General features: G+C 39.5%; 1 protein-coding gene across 4 annotated transcripts in view; it reads left to right on the top strand.

Moving 5' to 3' along the window:
- The window catches only part of LOC134315019 (echinoderm microtubule-associated protein-like 4), a 135,363-nt gene that overhangs the window by 87,156 nt on the left and 27,969 nt on the right, over window positions 1-20,238 (top strand). For 3 of the 4 annotated variants that reach the window (XM_062995918.1, XM_062995917.1, XM_062995916.1), the window contains exons 3-11: window positions 1,100-1,232; window positions 3,388-3,585; window positions 7,246-7,386; window positions 8,670-8,695; window positions 8,860-8,892; window positions 13,060-13,183; window positions 13,820-13,969; window positions 15,462-15,531; window positions 15,903-16,013. In XM_062995918.1, the coding sequence (XP_062851988.1) occupies window positions 1,100-1,232; window positions 3,388-3,585; window positions 7,246-7,386; window positions 8,670-8,695; window positions 8,860-8,892; window positions 13,060-13,183; window positions 13,820-13,969; window positions 15,462-15,531; window positions 15,903-16,013 (986 nt within the window). The remainder of the gene's footprint in view (window positions 1-1,099; window positions 1,233-3,387; window positions 3,586-7,245; window positions 7,387-8,669; window positions 8,696-8,859; window positions 8,893-13,059; window positions 13,184-13,819; window positions 13,970-15,461; window positions 15,532-15,902; window positions 16,014-20,238) is intronic. The other variant, XM_062995919.1, reaches the window with a different exon arrangement.

Here is a 20,238-nt window from a genome sequence, read left to right as displayed (position 1 = left end):
TGTCATTTGTTTTTGAAATTCTTAATAAAAATAATTGTGAAAAGTGCGGGAACCTTTTGAAGAACCCTCGTATATGGCCATTAAGAGATCACCAATCACCAATAGGGAAACTAGGAGGCTATGCCACAAAGATAAATAGCATTGTACTGTATATTATCTACACTATTTATTGTATAATTAAAGTCTGTATATTTTTTGACCCAGTGAATTTTGACCCAGTGAATTTGTACTTTTAAATATATCATTTAAAATCGCTTAAATGTAATACAAACCCAACCAATAACAGATACGATTCTGATCTGAAATGCACTGTTTGAGGTCCTTAAGTGATTTACTAATGTATTCCAGTTCACATTAAACACTTTCGCAGAATCAGGGCTGATCTTCCACATTTTACGAATCACGCGAAAGCCTGTAGTTGTCATACCTGTAATGATTTGCATAACTTGGCAATAGTCGACATGGTTACTTTGACAAATATGTGATCAGTGTATTCCTTTTAAGTTTCTCTTAATCCTTAAAATACACTTAATACCCAGTATTTCCACATACCAGTAAAATTCATACCTCCATACCTCTTGGTTGGAGCTGTATGTGTGCTCTTAGTTGCTTTTTAATGAATTTTGCCTAAGATAATGCTGCAGGTTTAAGTGAATGTTTACACTAAGGTTATTTTTCATTAGGAGTGGTAGTAGTTTGGGTAGGCATCTCACTCACTTGGCTTAATCCTGTCTTGTATAGTACAATTAACCTGTCTGAATCCTGTCCTCACTGATTTCTTTTTCCAGTGTTGTTCTCATTAGTGAAATTACTGACCACAATGCTGACTGACCGATGAATGTTTTCACTTTTTTTGTCGACTGTAAACACATAATAGAGAAATCTACACCGACAAAAGCAAAATGATATTCGACTAAGGATGCCTTAATACCTTTTTAATGATACAGTACTGATGTCAAAGCTCTGAGCACTGATTGTTGCCGGACAAGATCCTATAATGATCTGATCTCCTGTTGCACTACAGCCTACTAATTTGTTAGGGTTGTATTTGGTAAGAAACCATTTTTAACTATTTTCTGATTCGGAATGTGTTGTGCAGGTCAGACACCGCTGCGTGAGGCTTACTCCATGTCCTGTATTGCTAATGGAAGCTCGAGTGGCCGCAGGTCTCACAGAGACAGCTCGGCGGTGTCCGTTGCCAGAAAAGAAACGCTGTCCTCTGCAGCAAAGAGGTAACACACTCACAAATGTACACATGCACACAATGCTAAGCACAGTGTTACAATCACTGTTGCATAATCATACATTACTTTATCAGATTTCTTACTCACTGATGTGTTTGTTTTACAGCTTTTGATGAATCTGCAAAAGTCACTCTCATGCAAAGTCCTTGTCTTTTCTGGGTATAACATATATGTCATTGTGTTGGAGATTTTCATGAAAGAATAGCACTTGTTTTATGGATTTTCTCCCTCTTTCCCCAATTTTAGCATAGCCAATTAGTCTTCCACTGCTGGAGACCCTGATCGCCTCAGAGGAGGGTATATTTGCCTGACACACCCTGTCTTTTTTGTCCATACTTAGTAAAAGTGTCGCGCATGTAGAGTCATGCGGTCTCCGTGTTCCTCCACTTCTGTACAAGCACCTCAGGCTACTAACCAGGGTTTTTACACAGCGTCGAAGACCCCACTTATATTAATCCAGTCTTTTCCCACCCAAAAGACTTGGTAGTAAATTAAGTTTGCTATGGGCCGCCCAGCCGACCGGTAGCAGAGCTGAGATTTAAACTTGGGGAGTTCAGAGTCCCAGTGCTGGTGTGCTAGTGGAATATCCCGCTGTGCCACTTGGACACCCAAAGAATAGCATTTCTGTGGAAATGTTACTGTAGAAATTTGTTATTAATACACCATAGTTGTTGCTGTTTAGCCATAAACAGAAACTACCATACTTAGACAGGTAATTTGTAAGACTTTGACCTGGGAGCCAGACGTGCTGGCCAGACGTCGCGTCTTGGAACACGTAGGAAGTATGCTGTGAAATCTGACCCAAATTTCTTAGTTTGTGAACTCTAAATATCCTAGAAAAGGTCAAATCAAGAACAAATAAGCACAATTACTCACAGACTTAAGAATGGGTCTAAAAATTGGTTGTATGAGTCAACAATCAAATACCAACCCATTTTGTGCAACAAACACATTAACTGGCTTCTCACTGGTAGACCTTTTAGCCATGCTATCCTACAGGTACACCCATTTAGTTTTCTTTTCTGTATCGGTCCCAAACCACATACTTTCTATACTAAAATAGTATGTAATAACTCTACCGTATTAGAATATCAAATGAATACACTAGAGTAGTATGATGTACTTTGAGACGCAGCCTATTTACATAACATTTAATCTTTATGAGGGGTTGGATTGGGTTATAGTAATATGACAGTCCTTTGAGAATTTAAGACAGACCTGAACTTTGAGACTACACTTTGGGTGTGTTCGAAAACCTAGTGAGCTCTCTACATAGACAGCATTTTATGTCATTCTATGCATGCTCCTGAGAAGGAGCCTGTTTGAATTCCTAGATACCTTAAAATGCTGTCTACTAAGTCACCTTAAAATTTGAATGCTATTTTGACAGAATAACAAGGGAGCATCTGATGCTGCCTTAAAAGTGAAGGCAATCCCAGCATTCAGTGTGGCACAGCTTTTCTCACCAAAAAATTTAAAAAATATGGCTGACTGTGCGGAGAAACGATTTATTTTCAAACGTACATACATTTTCATTAATTTTTTATTTGTATAAACGTGTTCAAGTGTATTTATTTGCAAATTCGGGCTTGTCAGCTTATTTAACCATCTTCGGTACACGGAGGGTGATAGTTGACATGCTTGTGCATTGTTCCACCCCATTCCCATTGGTTTGAATGGCATGATGCTAACTGTGTTAGCTTAGTAAGTGAAACTGATGGAATTGCCGTCTAAGAAATGCGTTTGAATAACCTGCCTTATAAGTCAATGACTTATTAGAATCCTCTCTACTTTGGCAGTTTTCGAACACACCCTTTATCTAACAGAGAAAAATAATTAATAATTAAATAAATGCATTTTAACAGGCACATAACCACCACAGTAACCTGTACGTGATTGCCCACTTTGTGTTATGTCTTGTAAACCACAGTGGGACCAAATTATACAGAGCAAAACAGAAAGAATACGATGCATTGTTTATGTTACCTGGGTTGCGTAAAAAATTGTGGACAAAATGTGGGTCGGTTGAAAAACCCTGCATTATCTGACAGTCTGTGTTATAAAGTCGTTGTGTATATTTTTGTCAATTCAAATAAACAATTTAACCCATCATTCACTGCACTGACCCGGACCTGTTTTGCAGCGGTACAGAGAAGAAAAAAGACAAGCCTCTTCTGGAGGAGATTAAGGAGAAGGAGGAGCCATCACAGGCTAATGATAAACCCCCTTCAACACCGAGCACCCCACAGGCACCATCCCCTTCCAGCAACCCCCCTTCCCCTCATCCCCTCCAGCCCCAGAGAGCAACACCTGACAACAAGGGGCCCTCCCCAGCCAAAAGGTTCCACTCAGCATCCCAACTCTGTTCAGCAGTGCCCTGCAATGCTCTGGCAGCATTCTCACTACGTGTTTAATTCTGAATAAGAGACAAAGCTGACATGCTTCCCAGATCATAGCATCACGTTTTCTTTGTTACAATAGGATCATGTGCGCATGAGGCGCATACTTCCTTAAAAAACCACAGTACGTCCTTAAATCTCTTGGGGATTAGAATTAATGCAATGCTGCTTCCAACAGGTAACTAATAAAGGCATAAGTACATTTAGTAGTGGATCAACTAGATTTAAGGATATTAAAATTGGATCAAAAAATCTTTGTGATGTTGAAAGATACCTAGTGAAATAATGGTATGTTGTCTCTGCTGCTACTTAAAACGTTTTAATTTGTATGACAATTACATTTTATTAATGGCCATTTCCTCTTAAAGCATTAAATTTAAAGCATTTTATTAGTAGTGTTTACACCGACCAGGCATAACATTATGACCAATGACAGGTGAAGTGAACAACACTGATTATCTCTTCATTACGGCACCTGTTAGTGGGTGGGATATATTAGGCAGCAAGTGAACATTGTATCCTCAAAGTTGATGTGTTAGAAGCAGGAAAAATGGGCAAGCATATGGATTTGAGCGATGTGGTCCAAGGATGGAACATTGGTAAACCGGCGACAGGGTCATGGGCGGCCAAGGCTCATTGATGCACGTGGGGAGCGACGGCTGGCCCGTGTGGTCCGATCCAACAGACAAGCTACTGTAGCTCAAATTCCTGAAGGAATTAATGCTGGTTCTGATAGAAATGTGTCAGAATACACGGTGCATCACAGTTGCAGGGCTGTTTTGGCAGCAAAAGGGGGACCAACATACCAATATTAGAAAGGTTGTCATAATGTTATGCCTGATAACTTTTGCACATGCCACATAACTTGGAAAACCAAATAAAACTTGAAATTTGACCGTAAATGTCTTTTATTATAAGACGTGTAGTGTATCCAAATGGGAATTTGACTTGTGTCATTCTTTAAATAATCTATTTAATACAACAATAGACATGTAAATGCCTGTATTCCATTACACGCAGTCACTCACTGATCTCTGTGTTAATAAAGGTGTAAGTACATTCAGTAGTGAATCAACTACATACACCGATCAACCATAACATTAAAACCACCTCCTTGTTTCTACACTCACTGTCCTTTTTATCAGCTCCACTTACAATTACTGACTGTTGTCCATCTGTTTCTTTACATACTTTTTTAACCTGTTTTCACCTTGTTCTTCAATGGTCAGGACCTGCACAGGACCACTACAGAGCAGGTATTATTTAGGTGGTGGATCTTTCTCAGCACTGCAGTGACACTGATATGGTGGTGGTGTGTTAGTGTGTGTTGTGCTGGTATGAGTGGATCAGACACAGCAGCGCTGCTGGAGTTTTTAAATACCGTGTCCGCTCACTGTCCACTCTATTAGACACTCCTACCTAGTTGGTCCACCTTGTAGATGTGAAGTCAGAGATGGTCGCTCATCTATTGCTGCTGTTTGAGTTGGTAATCTTCTAGACCTGCATCAGTGGTCACAGGACGCTGCCCACAGGGCGCTGTTGGCAGGATATATTTTGGTTGGTTGACTATTCTCAGTCCAGCAGGGACAGTGAGGTGTTTTAAAACTCCATCAGCACCACTGTGTCTGATTCACTCTTACCAGCACAACACACACTAACACCCCACCACCATGTCAGTGTCCTGGGAGAGTCCTGACCATTGAAGAACAGCATGAAAGGAGGCTAACAAAGCATGCAGTGAAACAGATGGACTACAGTCGGTAATTGTAGAACTTCAAAGTGCTTCTGTATGGTAAGTGGAGCTGATAAAATGGACAGTGAGTGTGGAAACAAGGGTTTTAATGTTATGGCTGATCAGTATATACAATGAAAGGACTGATGATGTATTGCAATACATAGACCGATCAAAGGAAGGTGTGAAGAATACGATGTTTGAACAACATAAATTTGGTGTTACGTAACATCTACGTAACATCCTGTTGACTGGGAAGCATGTCTGCTCTGTTGGACCTGAACCAATCCCTTTTCTGTTCCCCTGTGATTACGGTTGATGGGGTGTTGTTTGTAAGATAAAATGCCAGTGTGGCATGTGATTAACTTTCTCTGGGTTTTTTTCTCCTTTGTGTGTGTGGGCATACGTACATGGCGCGCTTGTGTTTACATGTAACTGATCACTCATGCTTACTAAATACCTTCAAAACTGTGTGGCTTACAGCTGTGAGGCTTTTATTTAAATACAAATATCTGTGAAATTTAATATTCTTTTTATTTATTTATTATTTTTCTACTATTATTTTAGCACTGAGGTATTTAATTCACTGCATTTTTAACACCAGAAGCGAAATTGTTATAAGTCATAGCAATGTCTCTATCAAGGTTAAGAAGATGGTATAATATATACACAGTTGAGTCACATTATTATGACCACCAGCTAATATCCAGAGTAACCGCCATGTGCAGCACGGATGGACAGCTGCTAGACGGGCTGTGAGTGACACAATAAGGTCCTGGTAGGTTGTCTGGTAGGTATCTTGAGCCATGCTGCTGGAGGGTACGTGGGGGAGGATCCGTAGAGCGAACACGACAATCAAAGTGGTCCCACAGATGCTCAATTGGGTTAAAGTCTGGGGAATTAGGTGGCCAGGGTAGTACTTGGAAGTCTTGGTCATGCTCCTCCAACCAGTGTCGGACATTTCTAGGCATGTGTCATGAAGATCACTTCCACCCCGGGGAAGACTATCAGCATGTATGGGTGTACATGATCTGCAAGGATGGATTTATACCCAAATCAGTTGAGAGTGCCTTCCACATGAATGCATGGGCCCAGAGGATGCCACAAAAAACATTCCCCAGACCATAACGCTGCTACCGGCGTCAAAAGTATGAAGTGGTCATAATAATGTGACTCAACAGTGTAGTAGCAGTTGCTGAATGGATATCAGTATTGCAAGAGTGATCCGAGGCTTTTGATTGTTTCTATGCGCATAACACTTTCTCCTTACGCACAGCTACGCATGAAGGATTGCTCCTCTCCTAAACTGGTTTCTCTTTTTTATGCAGGTCATTTCCTGCTCTTTACTCTTCATCTTGCCCCGACTATTCCTCTGACTGACTTTGCTGTGTGCATTTTTACTGTCTGAACCCTCATGCTAAAAAACTGAGGTTCAATACTGAAATGACCTGTGTGTATATTAACTATTAAGTGGGGTTCGTTTTTCTCTTATGTGCCTGGTCTACTGCATGTATGGACCCTTTTGCAAAGTAATTGCATACCTGTTAATGTTCTACATTCTGAAGACTTGTTTATGCTTTTGTCAGCTGTTTAAGCTTTGAGATTAACCAAAGAACAGGAAAGGCATGTCCATATGGAGGACTTTAAACCAAAGCTATAAATAGTGAACAACTTAAAAGTAAATTCAAATTACATTCGTTTTTAATATAACTGATCAGAGAACATACCTCCATTATCATGCCTTTCCACTAAATTATAACACCTCCTCTGCTTATCTTGTCCAGCAGGATTTCCTTTTCTGCTTCTCTTCCTTCACAAAAAGGAGATAATATTAAGGGTTTCTTTTGCTCTATTTTTCTGGCATCACCAGGGGACACAGTGCAAAGCGTGGTGGAGGAATGGAGCGCTCCCAAAGCACCACATGGGAAAGTGGAGATGAGAACAGAAATAAGCTGGTGAAAGCTGCTTCCACCTCCAAACTTTTATCCAAAGTTGTGAAGAATTCAGAGAAGTTAGTAATTTTACCATTTGAAAAACTGACATGATTACATCTATGAAATATTAAAACGTATAATTTGTGTAACTAATTTTGTGTCTAGAAACACTATAAAATAGGCTGTGGGAGACAGCATTTGTACATTTTTATGATCATGCAGTTTCAAAACAAGCACCATCCAAATATTTTTAAGTTGTAAAGAAATCAGAAAAGTTAGTACCTAACACAACTGTCTTAAAGTCCCTCTATAAATTACAGGTAGTTTGAAACAATTGAAAATGTATGGAATAATACATGTCATTTTAATGAGGAAATAGTTGCAACAGGCCTTCAACACACTGTTAAAGAGTGGTGAGAGGAACCATTTTAACTTGCATAGCCAACAATTCATTATTATTTTTTTTGTTTGTTTTGCATTTTCTCCCTTTTTCTCATGGTTTTTAGCACTTCAAATTTTTACCCAATTGCATTATGCTTCCTCTCTACTGGTGCTGACCCCCGCCCCTGATTAAGGAGAGCGAACTGACACATGTCCTTTTTGACACGTGAGCAGTACCGGACTGCATTTTTTTACCTGCACCAGCCAAGTTCATATGCAAATCAGCCTTGTGCATGGAGAGCCACTCCCTGATCAGCATTATTCTTGTACTCTGTGCAGACGCCATCAACCAGCCAGCAGGGGTCGTATTTTGCACCAGTTATGAGGTCCACATCCAGCTCCCTAACCCTAAATGAACAACAGCCAAACGTTGTTCATATAGCCGCCCAGCCCAGCCGGATGGCAGAGCTGAGATTCGATACGATGTATTCGAAATCCCAGCTCTGGTGTGCTAGCGTATTTTACTGCTGCAAAACCTGAGCGGCCCAAAAATGCATTATTGTATAATTTAACAATTTAAAAACATTGTTTCTCACTGATTAATTGCAAGAAAGTTTTTTTTTTCTATTTACAGTGCATAGTATTGTTAAAACATTAATAAATTTGAAAAATCCTCTTTACATAACAAACTACTAGTGAATGACTTTTGGGCTTGATTTGTATAGCAGCTAGATTATGTTGGCATGTAGCTTGCAGAATGACTTTCTTTCTGATAATAAAGTAGCTCAATTGTTTACAAGAATCTTGTCATATAGTACATTGCATATGAGTTATTATTAGTGTGATCACTATTTAATCTAAACAGTTAGATCCCTTTACTCCCTTCAAATATTTTCATCCTCAGTACCTATTTTATTGTATGTAAAGAAAGTTGATTTTGTAAATCCCCTGTATAACATTGTTTTTTTTAAATCCCCAGACACAGAGATCCAGTCATCAGCCAAGGTAAAACCATTTTTTCTTTCCTCCATGGCACCACACCACCTCCCTGCTTCATCTGTCTTTAATAAATAGTTAGTCTCTGTTGTCAGATCATTAAAGCCATTCTCTTCCTGGTGTGTATCATCCCGTGTTTGTTTTGAGACCTGTTATTTCTGTTCCATAACCAGCCAAAATGTCAACACGTGAAAAAAACAGTCAAGGTAAGCTTACCAGTTCTGATAGCTGGAAATGTGCAACTATACAATCGAGCATATACTTACCAACTCCTGCTTCTGGCTGGCGTTTGCGCAACTGTCACTTATTCTTTTTAACCAGGATTGCTTTTCAGCATGGCTTCATGTAATGTGCAAATTAAAAATTATTTTAGCTTATATTGACCTTTTCTAACAGCATGTTGATCACTAAATGATCAACATCTATCTCTTTTTCTTCTTTCTTTATTTGAACCCAGTTTAGCAATGCATTTTCTTCCTTTTGCATAATTTATATTGAATAGTTATACAATTGTATTATAGGTGTTGAATACCCAACACCCTTTTGTTGTTTATCTGTCAAAAATGCATTAATCATTTGTAGTTGATAAGGCAAATAGTACAGTAGAATCGATTTTTTTTTTTTTTTTTTTTTTTTGTGGAGAATTTCATCAAGCTCCTCACACGGGGCACCATTTTCTAAAATGTTACTGATATAATGTTTTGTTATTCAGATACACAGTTTTACCAGTATGGTAACAGAATTAAGCAAAAGGAATGAATTTGGCATGACCTGAACTTCAGTTTACTTTTACAATCAGCTTGTAAAACCCTATATGAGTCTATATCAGTAATGATTTATGTACAGTCTGTGATACATTTTGACGATACTGTAATTAGCTTTGCTCCCCCTTATAGCATTGCTTCAATTTGGATATATCTTAACGAAATCCATGCCGGTCTAAGAGGGCCCCAGGCTAGCAATTTCGTCTGTCGAATGACATGTCATGTTAGTTATATGGGATGTTTTTGGTTATTGAGACCGAATGTGACTTAGTAGGTTTTGCATTTCTGTTTATACTGCATATTGTTTATACACTGAACTTAGAACTTTCTGTCTCCATAAGGTCCTGAAGCTTTATTTCTTTCTCATTTTTTACTATGATCCAGTGTAAAAAGTAATGTTTTTGAGTCCAATAAAGTTGCTTCAGTAAACTATGTTACTATATACACTGATGAGCCAAAATATTAGGACCACCCTCAATAATGTGCATGGCAATGTCCATTTCAAAACAACTGTGCATGTCATGGTTAGGGATATATTGGGATTATGGTACTTAATCATAGTATGTGTGTTGAATGCAGCCGAAATGGGCAGCATAAAGACCTAAGTGACTTAGATAGTATGGTATGGTCAGTTGACTTGGTTAAGGTATCAAGTGGTGAGTACCCACTTACATTGGTCTAAGAAGGGACAACTATGAACTGTCGACAGGTTCTTGGGTTGCCAAGGCTTATTGATGCTAGAGAGCATATGTGCTATGGCATCTGGTACAGAACAGAAGAGCTATTGTGGCTCAAATTGCTTATCATTTTAATACTGGTGATGCGGTCAATGTGCCACATTTGTGTGAGCCTGCATAGTCACAGGCCAGTCATAGGGCCAATGCAAACTTCTGTCCATCATCAAACGAACTTACAATGGGGATGCATGCATAAGAACTAGACTTAGGAGCAAAGGGAGAAAGTTGAAAGTCAGTCAAGATCCCCAAGATCATGTAGATGTATGGGTACATGTGCATTATTTTCCCAGGGAAGAGATAGCATCAAGATGCACTGTAGAATGATCCACCTCACAATGTACAGAAGTTAAAGGGCCTGCTAGTAATGTACCAGATACCATAGGACCCCTTCAGACGTTTTGTGGAATTAAAGTTTCTGTGTGTCAGAGATGTTTTAACAGCATATTAGACAGGTGGTCTAAATGTTTTTGCGCATTAGTGTGTAATATTATGGCTTTATCTCCCAGACTTTACGGGAGTTAAGTAAAGAACCATTCACCATACGCTGAAACTCCCAATTCCATTCCTCTTTCTTCATTCCTATCATTTCTTCTTTTACTTCTCATGCTACTTTACTGCCTTCCTCCTTTTTAATCCCAACCTAGTTTGGGCATCTACACGCTGCTTTTGGATTTCTGCATGACAATACATTGTTCTGTCTCTCCTGATTTGCTTGGTTTTCAGAATGAATTAAGGGCATCTGCACCAAGTTTAATTCTGTAACAATTCAAAGAATCATTCATTATATAAGATTAAAAAAATTAAAAGCAGTTAAAGCATATTAATGTTATTTATTACAGATGTTATTATTGTTATTATATGGCCAAAAGTACACCGACGAGGCATAACATTATGACCAGGTGAAGTGAATAACACTGATGATCTCTTCATCACGGCACCTGTTATTGGGTGGGATATATTAGACAGCAAGTGAACATTTTATCCTCAAAGTTGATGTGTTAGAAGCAGGAGAAATGGGCGAGCGTAAGGATTTGAGCGAGTTTGACAAGGGCCAAATTGAGATGGCTAGACGACTGGGTCAGAGCATCTCCAAAACTGCAGCTCTTGTGGGGTGTTCCCGGTCTGCAGTGGTCAGTATCTATCAAAAGTGGTCCAAGGAAGAAACAGTGGTAAACCGGCGACAGGGTCATGGGTGGCCGAGGCCCATTGATGCACGTGGGGAGCAAAGGCTGGCCCGTGTGGTCTGATCCAACAGACGAGCTGCTGTAGCTCGAATTGCTGAAGAAGTTGATGCTGGTTCTGATAGAAAGGTGTCACAATACACAGTGCATCACAGTTGCAGGGCTGTTTTGGCGGCAAAAGGGGGACCAACACAATATTAGAAAGGTGGTCTTAATGTTATGCCTCATCGATGTATGTGGACACCAGTTTTTATTATTCAGTCTTTTAGCCACACTCATGGCTAGCAAGTATAAAATCACTTCTGTAAAATAAGTTCCTCGATTTTACCTTTTTGGCAACAGATTTGGGAGGGTCTCTTTCTTGTTCCAACATGTCAGTGGCCCTGTTCACCCCTGTTCACAAAACTAGGTCTATAAAGACATCATATGACGAGTTTGGTTTGGAGGAATTCCAGTGACGTGTGTCAGTGTCCTACATCAGTGCCCTTAGACACACTTTAAAAACTTAGTTACAATTGCAAATATTCAACCCTCCAAAGAAAATAACTAATATAATTATTCAACCCCTATATAATATTGCTGATATTAAAACCTACTACTAGTTCGTATGACCGTTGGGTACAGTTGGGATATAACATGATTGAATCATTGTGACTCAATGCCAAGCCTTAATTTGCTTCAGCTGTAATTTATAACCTACACCTAGAGATCAAAGTGTTGAAGGTGTGTTGCAAACATGGTGAAAACTGAGCTGTCACAAATGCTGAGACAGGAGATACTTTCACTGCACCAAAAGGATAATGCTCATAAGAATTTCAAGACCCTGAACATTCTTAGAGACACCACTGGGAGTATTGTCTGGAAGTTCCAAACTTATGGCAGAGCACCAAAGCCAAAACATTTGTCCAGCGGTTTTAGCAATCTCATCAGGACAAAAAAGATGTACAGGATGACACGATAAAGGATGGGACAAATGTGTCTGTGGCAACCTTAAGAGGACTACTTAACAACCAAGCACTTCATAATTGGACTCCACAATGCACACTACTCTTGATCAAGACGTACAGCAATGGTCGACTGCAATATGCCAGAAGGAATTTGGATAGGCCTGCAGAGAGAGAGTCCTATAATATCCTGGAGTGGACTTCTCAGTCTCAATATTTAAATAGAAAGTCTTTGGAGGGATCTAAAGAACGGAGGTGCAGCATGGAAGCTACCAAACTTCAATATGCTGGGAACTTTTGCACAAAGAGAATGGGCTAAGACGTCAGCATTTATCATTAGAAGTTATCAAGGCAAAAGGTTGTATCACCAAGTACTGAGGCTGGGGGTTAAATAAAATTACACACAGACATTTGTTAAAATGTAACATATGTTCCTTGAATGTTCCTGTTTTAACTATTTTAACTGAATTCCTACACACACTACCACAATACCGTTTAAAGTGAGGTAGCTTGAATATTTCCAATTGCTAATGTAAGTGTTACCAAAAAAGTTGTGGCTGGTATAGATGCAAACCAGGCTGTTTAAACTCCAACTTAATACTATTATTAATAGGCTTATGGTCAAGTGTCCAAATACTTAGTCCTAAAATCCAGCCTAAAACCACACACACACACACACACACACATTTGATTCCTTTATTGAATTAACACATTATGAGCACGCCTGACCATGTTCTTTTTTCACAGAGGGCGACTATATCAAAATGTTCATGCGAGGGCGACCCATCACCATGTTTATCCCGTCTGATGTAGAGAACTATGATGATGTCCGGTGTGAGCTTCCACCAGAAAAGCTGAAACTGGAGTGGGTGTATCCTTTTTAGAATATTATTGCAGCGATGCTTTCCAGTTGTCCCAGTCATCTTTGCTGAATTAAAGTGGAATCTTGATGGATTTTGAGAGATATCACAATCATTGACGTATCTTGTTCGTCCTGTTTATGTGCTTTGACTTGTGACTATTGTTTCTAATTTTCAAATGCTGTTAGTCCATGTTTAATGTATGCTACTAATGATTTTAAACCAGTTCTCCTTAAAACAGTAAATAATCTTTGATTTTTTGTCTGGCAGAGGTACCTAATTGATGTACTGTAAAACCTTTTTAGTGAGCTTACATATTTAGCTCATATATTAACTAATACATGCTGCCAGTTGGTGATGAACTCATACACGTAGCTGTAATGGTAACTTTAAAATTAGGCTTCTTTTTCATGTGATGTTTCAGTTTTTTGTCCACCCCGGCAACCATTATTTTGAATTCCTATCTCACTAAAGCTTCTCTCAACCTCTCCTAAATTTTATTTACGAGCACTCTTACATATTAAGTGTTGATGGCTTTACTTTACTCACACATGCTGGAGAAAGAATAAAAGTAAGATGACAAGAGTTTTCTAGCAGTTTTAACTGATTTACTACTCTGAGATTTTATCCTTGATTCTTTAGTTCAGATATGGCTATAGAGGACGAGACTGCAGGGCAAATGTGTATTTGCTTCCTACAGGGGAGATTGTTTATTTCATCGCCTCAGTGGTTGTACTCTTCAACTATGAGGAGAGGACGCAGCGGCACTACATAGGACATACGGACTGTGTGAAATGGTAAGATTGATCTGATTCGGATCTAATTCCTTATAGTCGCAGAAACCACAGTTGGCATGTAGAGTAGAGTAAAACAGAAATGCCTAGTCGAAGCAGGTATTTATGTGGGTAGTTTCATGTACCAGTGATATTCTTACCAATGGCATTAATAAGTAAATAATTGACTTTAATACTAGGTGAAGAATTAACTTTTTTGTCTTTTGATCTGTTTAAATTTGTCAAAGAGTTCACATTTGTAAAATATAGATCCAATATATTTCCATTTTGACCTCTGAGGTGGCTGTAGTTCACCTTTAATTCACGGTTCATTCAAATGAATACCTATGAGTTTTGACTAAACTGCATCACAACAAAGGTGGAGATAAGATGCAAATAGCTGTCCATACAGGGCTGGAATGCTAGAACACTGTATGATGGAAAAAATGTCCACATTCACAAATAAATCAGTGTAAGGATGATTGTATATAGAAGTATATCACTTTCAGAATGAGATACTAATTAATCTTGTATATGAAAGAATATTACATTTATAATTAGATTTTATTTTTACATTGGATTCTTAAATCCTGTTTAAACCTTCTGGCCTCTTTATTAGGAACACAATTCAAGTTAAAACTCATTTTATACAGTTAGAAGAAAGTTATCTTCTCTAGTGCTTTGTCAAGAGAAAATCATTTTTGATTATCATTTTTGATTATATTTCCGTGTGCTGCTACATTAGTACAAGTACAACACACATCACCATGTCATTACCATGTTATTTTTACTGGTGGGGGTACAAAGTGTACAGAGCAACAGATAAGCACAGTTAGTAATTGTATACACACAAAGCTTATCTGTATAGTCGGTGTAGCCTCAAATAAGCATTGAATGTACACACCAGATGGGTGTACATGACAAAGGGCTCAGGAAAGTCTATGATTTTATTACATTTAAAATTAAACACAATTTTACATTTGTTCTGGGAAAAATATAGCAACTACAATGAAATCAAACTTAACATCTTACGTCAAGGCATATTATATACAAAATGTGATATAGATAAATATTAAATATGAAGGATATCACATTTACAATTAAAGAAATCAGAACATTTCACCAATATCACTCTGTCTGTATGGCTTGCAGTTAATTAACATGGGCGGCACAGTGGCTCAGTGGGTAGCACTGTCGCCTCACAGCCAGAAGGTCCTGGGTTCGATCCCCAGGTGGGGTGGGGCGGTCCGGGTCCTTTCTGTGTGGAGTTTGCATGTTCTCCCTGTGTCTGCGTGGGTTTCCTCCGGGAGCTCCGGTTTCCTCCTACAGTCCAAAGACATGCAAATTAGGTGAATTGGAAATACAAAAATGTCCATGACTGTGTTTGACATTAAAGGGGGACCAACACAATATTATGAAGGTGGTCATAATGTTATGCCTGATCGATGTATAACAGTGTGTCTGATTACTGTGGTTGGTAATCTTTTTGCATGTTATCTATCCTTATTTCTTCCAGTCTTGCTATTCACCCAGATAAGATTCGCATTGCCACGGGACAGATCGCAGGAGTGGACAAGGATGGCAGGGTAACAAACACTATCTCACAAACATACATAAACACCAGAAAGCAAACTAAATACTGTATTTCCTTACCTGTCAGTGTGTACTACAAATTTTATCTGTATCCTTTATTACATGTAATTACTGTAGGTGTGAACAGACTTTTTCCTACAGCTTTTTAAATTGCTTTTTTTAAGAGGCCAAACAAGGAATTTCACACTCACAGAATGATGTAAATACATCCAGCATTAGTGGTGGTAGTTCTGGAGTTTACAAGCACTTTTTCTGATGCATCTGTATCATTTCACACTGACAGTTATTCAAGTTCTGTTGTTACTGATTAATAATAATAATACCGCCACCACTAAAGATTCTTATTCTCTCTTTTTATTTTTAGCCGCTGCAGCCCCATGTACGAGTGTGGGACTCCATTTCTCTGCAGACTCTGCAGATCATTGGCTTAGGCACGTTTGAGAGAGGAGTGGGATCTCTAGCGTTCTCTAAAGCAGTGAGTCTTCATTTATCCTCCTCACATTTGCTCATACTTAACCCAAATACAGGGGTTGGACAAAATAACTGCAACACCTGTCATTTTAGTGTGGGAGGTTTCATGGCTAAATTGGACCAGTCTGGTGGCCAATCTTCATTAATTGCACATTGCACCAGTAAGAGCAGAGTGTGAAGGTTCAATTAGCAGGGTAAGAGCACAGTTTTGCTCAAAATATTGCAATGCACACAACATTATGGGTGACATACCAGAGTTCAAAAGAGGACAAATTGTTGGTGCACGTGTTGCTGGCGCATCTGTGACCAAGACAGCAAGTCTTTGTGATGTATCAAGAGCCACGGTATCCAGGGTAATGTCAGCATACCACCAAGAAGGACAAACCACATCCAACAGGATTAACTGTGGACGCAAGAGGAAGCTGTCTGAAAGGGATGTTCGGGTGCTAACCCGGATTGTATCCAAAAAACATAAAACCACGGCTGCCCAAATCACGGCAGAATTAAATGTGCACCTCAACTCTCCTGTTTCCACCAGAACTGTCCGTCGGGAGCTCCACAGGGTCAATATACACGGCCGGGCTGCTATAGCCAAACCTTTGGTCACTCGTGCCAATGCCAAACGTCGGTTTCAATGGTGCAAGGAGCGCAAATCTTGGGCTGTGGACAATGTGAAACATGTATTGTTCTCTGATGAGTCCACCTTTACTGTTTTCCCCACATCCGGGAGAGTTACGGTGTGGAGAAGCCCCAAAGAAGCGTACCACCCAGACTGTTGCATGCCCAGAGTGAAGCATGGGGGTGGATCAGTGATGGTTTGGGCTGCCATATCATGGCATTCCCTTGGCCCAATACTTGTGCTAGATGGGCGCGTCACTGCCAAGGACTACCGAACCATTCTGGAGGACCATGTGCATCCAATGGCGGTGCCGTGTATCAGGATGACAATGCACCAATACACACAGCAAGACTGGTGAAAGATTGGTTTGATGAACATGAAAGTGAAGTTGAACATCTCCCATGGCCTGCACAGTCACCAGTAAATATTATTGAGCCACTTTGGGGTGTTTTGGAGAAGCGAGTCAGGAAACGTTTTCCTCCCCCAGCATCACGTAGTGACCTGGCCACTATCCTGCAAGAAGAATGGCTTAAAATCCCTCTGACCACTGTGCAGGACTTGTATATGTCATTTCCAAGACGAATTGACGCTGTATTGGCCGCAAAAGGAGGCCCTACACCATACTAATAAATTATTGTGGTCTAAAACCAGGTGTTTCAGTTATTTTGTCCAACCCCTGTAGGTCTGCAATACCTTCATGCATTTAGATGCTACAGGAACTAGGAGGTGACATATTTTTGAATATTTGCTCTGTCAGAAAACAATTTAGCCTTGTTTTTATTATTTTATTTTTAATTAAAGACAAATGGGTACTTAATTCAGTTATTGTATTAATTTATTTATTTTGGCTGCTCCCATATTAGGAGTTGCTACAGCAGATCAATGCTGGTCCCTCTTTATTCTATCCAGGCTAGGGACCAGCATTGAGAGCATACTGAGAAGTGCACCTCCCAGTAGCTATAGGCTTTACATGTAAATACTCCTTGTAGTTATTTGGGGGGCACGGTGGCTCAGTGGGTAGCACTGTCGCCTCACAGCAAGAAGGTCCTGGGTTTGATCCCCAGGTGGGGCAATTCGGGTCCTTTCTGTGTGGAGTTTGCATGTTCTCCCTGTGTCTGCGTGGGTTTTCCCCAAGAGCTCCGGTTTCCTCCCACAGTCCAAAAACATGCAAGAATCAGAGATAGAGGATTGTCCATGACTGTGTTTGACATTAAACTTGTGAACTGATGAACCTTGTGTGACAAGTGACTACCGTTTCTGTCATGAATATAACATACAAACATAACCTATAAACAAACCTTGTAGTTATTTAGTGTAGATGTTTTAGCCACACCCATTGTATTCTTACTGGTATGGGTGCCACCAGAGCGAAAAAATCTGTACTATGCAGAGCTATTCCTCAAACTGTCATATACGCTAGGTCTAAAGAGACTCACTCTAAGTTTTGTGTTTTAGGTATTTTGTTGTTGTTGTTCTTTGTTGTTCCAGACCGGTTTGTGTGATTAAACATAGGTCACATTGCTGACAAGTCACAGTGAACTGGTAGCGTACAAGTGATGAATGCCTTATAGGGAATCTAATCAGTAGGAGACAGTCTTTTCAAACATGTTTTTACAGCTCAGACACAAACATCTGGCTTTATTTTACATACTTACAGGGTTAAGCGTGGTCTCACCTTATTATTATTACATTTGAGAAAGGAAGGTACTTTGTAAAATTACTTCTCCTACATGCACCTCAAATTTATTTAATTTCTAAATAGATATTTATAAATAAAACAAGTGAAAACGTTTACCATACTTACACCATAAAAACAATATACACCGATCAGGTATAACATTATGACCACCTTTCTAATATTGTGTTGGTTCCCCTTTTGCTGCCCCATATGCAACAAACTGTGACGCACTGTGTGTTCTGAGACCTTTCTATCAGAACCAGCATAAACGCCTTCAGCAATTTGAGCTACAGTAGCTCGTCTGTTGGATCGGACCACACGGGTCTGCCTTTGCATCCCACGTGCATCAATGAGCCTTGTCCACCCATGACCATGTCGTCGGATTACCACTGTTCCTTTATTGGACCACTTTTGATAGATACTGACCACTGTCAACCAGGAACACCCCACAAGAGCTGCAGTTTTGGAGATGCTCTGACCCAATCATCTAGCCATCACAATTTGGCCCTTGTCAAACTCAAATCCTTACGCTTGCCCATTTTTCCTGCTTCTAACACATCAACTTTGGGATAAAATGTTCACTTGCTGCCTAATATATCCCACCCACTAACAGATGCTGTGATGAAGAGATAATCAGTGTTATTCACTTCACCTGTCAGTGGTCATAATGTTATGCCTGGTCAGTGTGTACAAACTGGACACTCCATTCCAATATGGAGTGGACCCGCTTCTCTGGAAAAGCTTCTAGATTTTAGTAGGTCTGTGAAAATTTGGACTTTTTTAACCAGAAAAGCATTTTGAGATTAAACATTGAATTTGAATAAGAAGGCCTGACTTGCAGTCCACTTTCCAATTCATCCCAAAGGTGACAGAAGAGATTAATGTCAGGGCTTTGTGCATGCCCCTGAAGTTTTTCCACACCAAACTGTTCCAACCATGCCCTCAAACAAAAAACACACTTTTGTACACATTAAAACATGAAATGGCATTCACCAAACTTTTGCCACCAAGTTGAAAGTGTATAATTAGAGTAAAATAATTATTTTATACACATGTTACCAATGGGTCTGCTGAAACTCTGAAGCATAATATTAGAAGGGATGTCTACATACTTTTGGCCATGCAGTGTATTAATCTGTATCTTCAAAAATCTAAATCTTTTTTTTCTTGGATGCATGATATGTTGTTAATAAAAGTAAAATAAAATAAAAAAGAACCCAAGTCGGTGTCAGTTCCTCTTGGCAAATACAGCATGATACAAATAAGCGGTTAACCTATCATGTTCTGGAATCTGGACTGATATCGCTCATATCATATCACAATGTTGGATCAAGATTACAAAAGTTACAAAAGGAGGGCCTATTATTGGCACACTAGCTTTAAATGGATAAACTGTTGAGATGGCCTGTGGGACCCTTTTTTATATGGGGCTGTGTAATTGAAGGCCAATCAAAGCGCCCATGCTAACTTACTGGCCACAGACAAAAAAGCATTATTGAAACCATGGGCCATGGGAGCAACAGGGGAAGGTTGACTGGTCCCACACATCTTGTTTTCTCCATGATCATGTGGAGGAGTTTTAATATTAACAGTTGTTGTTCTGGGAAAATAACAATATAGGTTAAACTGCAAACCTCAAACTGCAAGATCCAAAAGCAATTGTTCATTATCACGTTAATCTGTCAGTTATTAGAAAATGATTCAGACTGCTCAGCTGATTAATACAGAAGTGAAGTGGCAGAAGTGGTCTCTTTCATGGTGAATTTATCCCCATTTCTGTGACATGAGAAGTTACTGAATTGTTTAGAGAATATAAAAACAGTGAAACTGTATGCTCTAACTTTTCACTCATCACATCCCAAACCAGTTGAAGGTTTTTAATCCGAGTTGGTGCTTAGCTGTGCCATCATGAACTCCATTTGAGTAAGTGTC

Source organism: Trichomycterus rosablanca, chromosome 5 (genome assembly GCF_030014385.1).
Source record: "Trichomycterus rosablanca isolate fTriRos1 chromosome 5, fTriRos1.hap1, whole genome shotgun sequence".
In the NCBI taxonomy this organism is placed as follows: domain Eukaryota; kingdom Metazoa; phylum Chordata; class Actinopteri; order Siluriformes; family Trichomycteridae; genus Trichomycterus; species Trichomycterus rosablanca.
The sequence above is the reverse complement of the archived record's forward strand: the minus strand, read 5'-3'. Positions and strand labels throughout refer to the sequence as shown.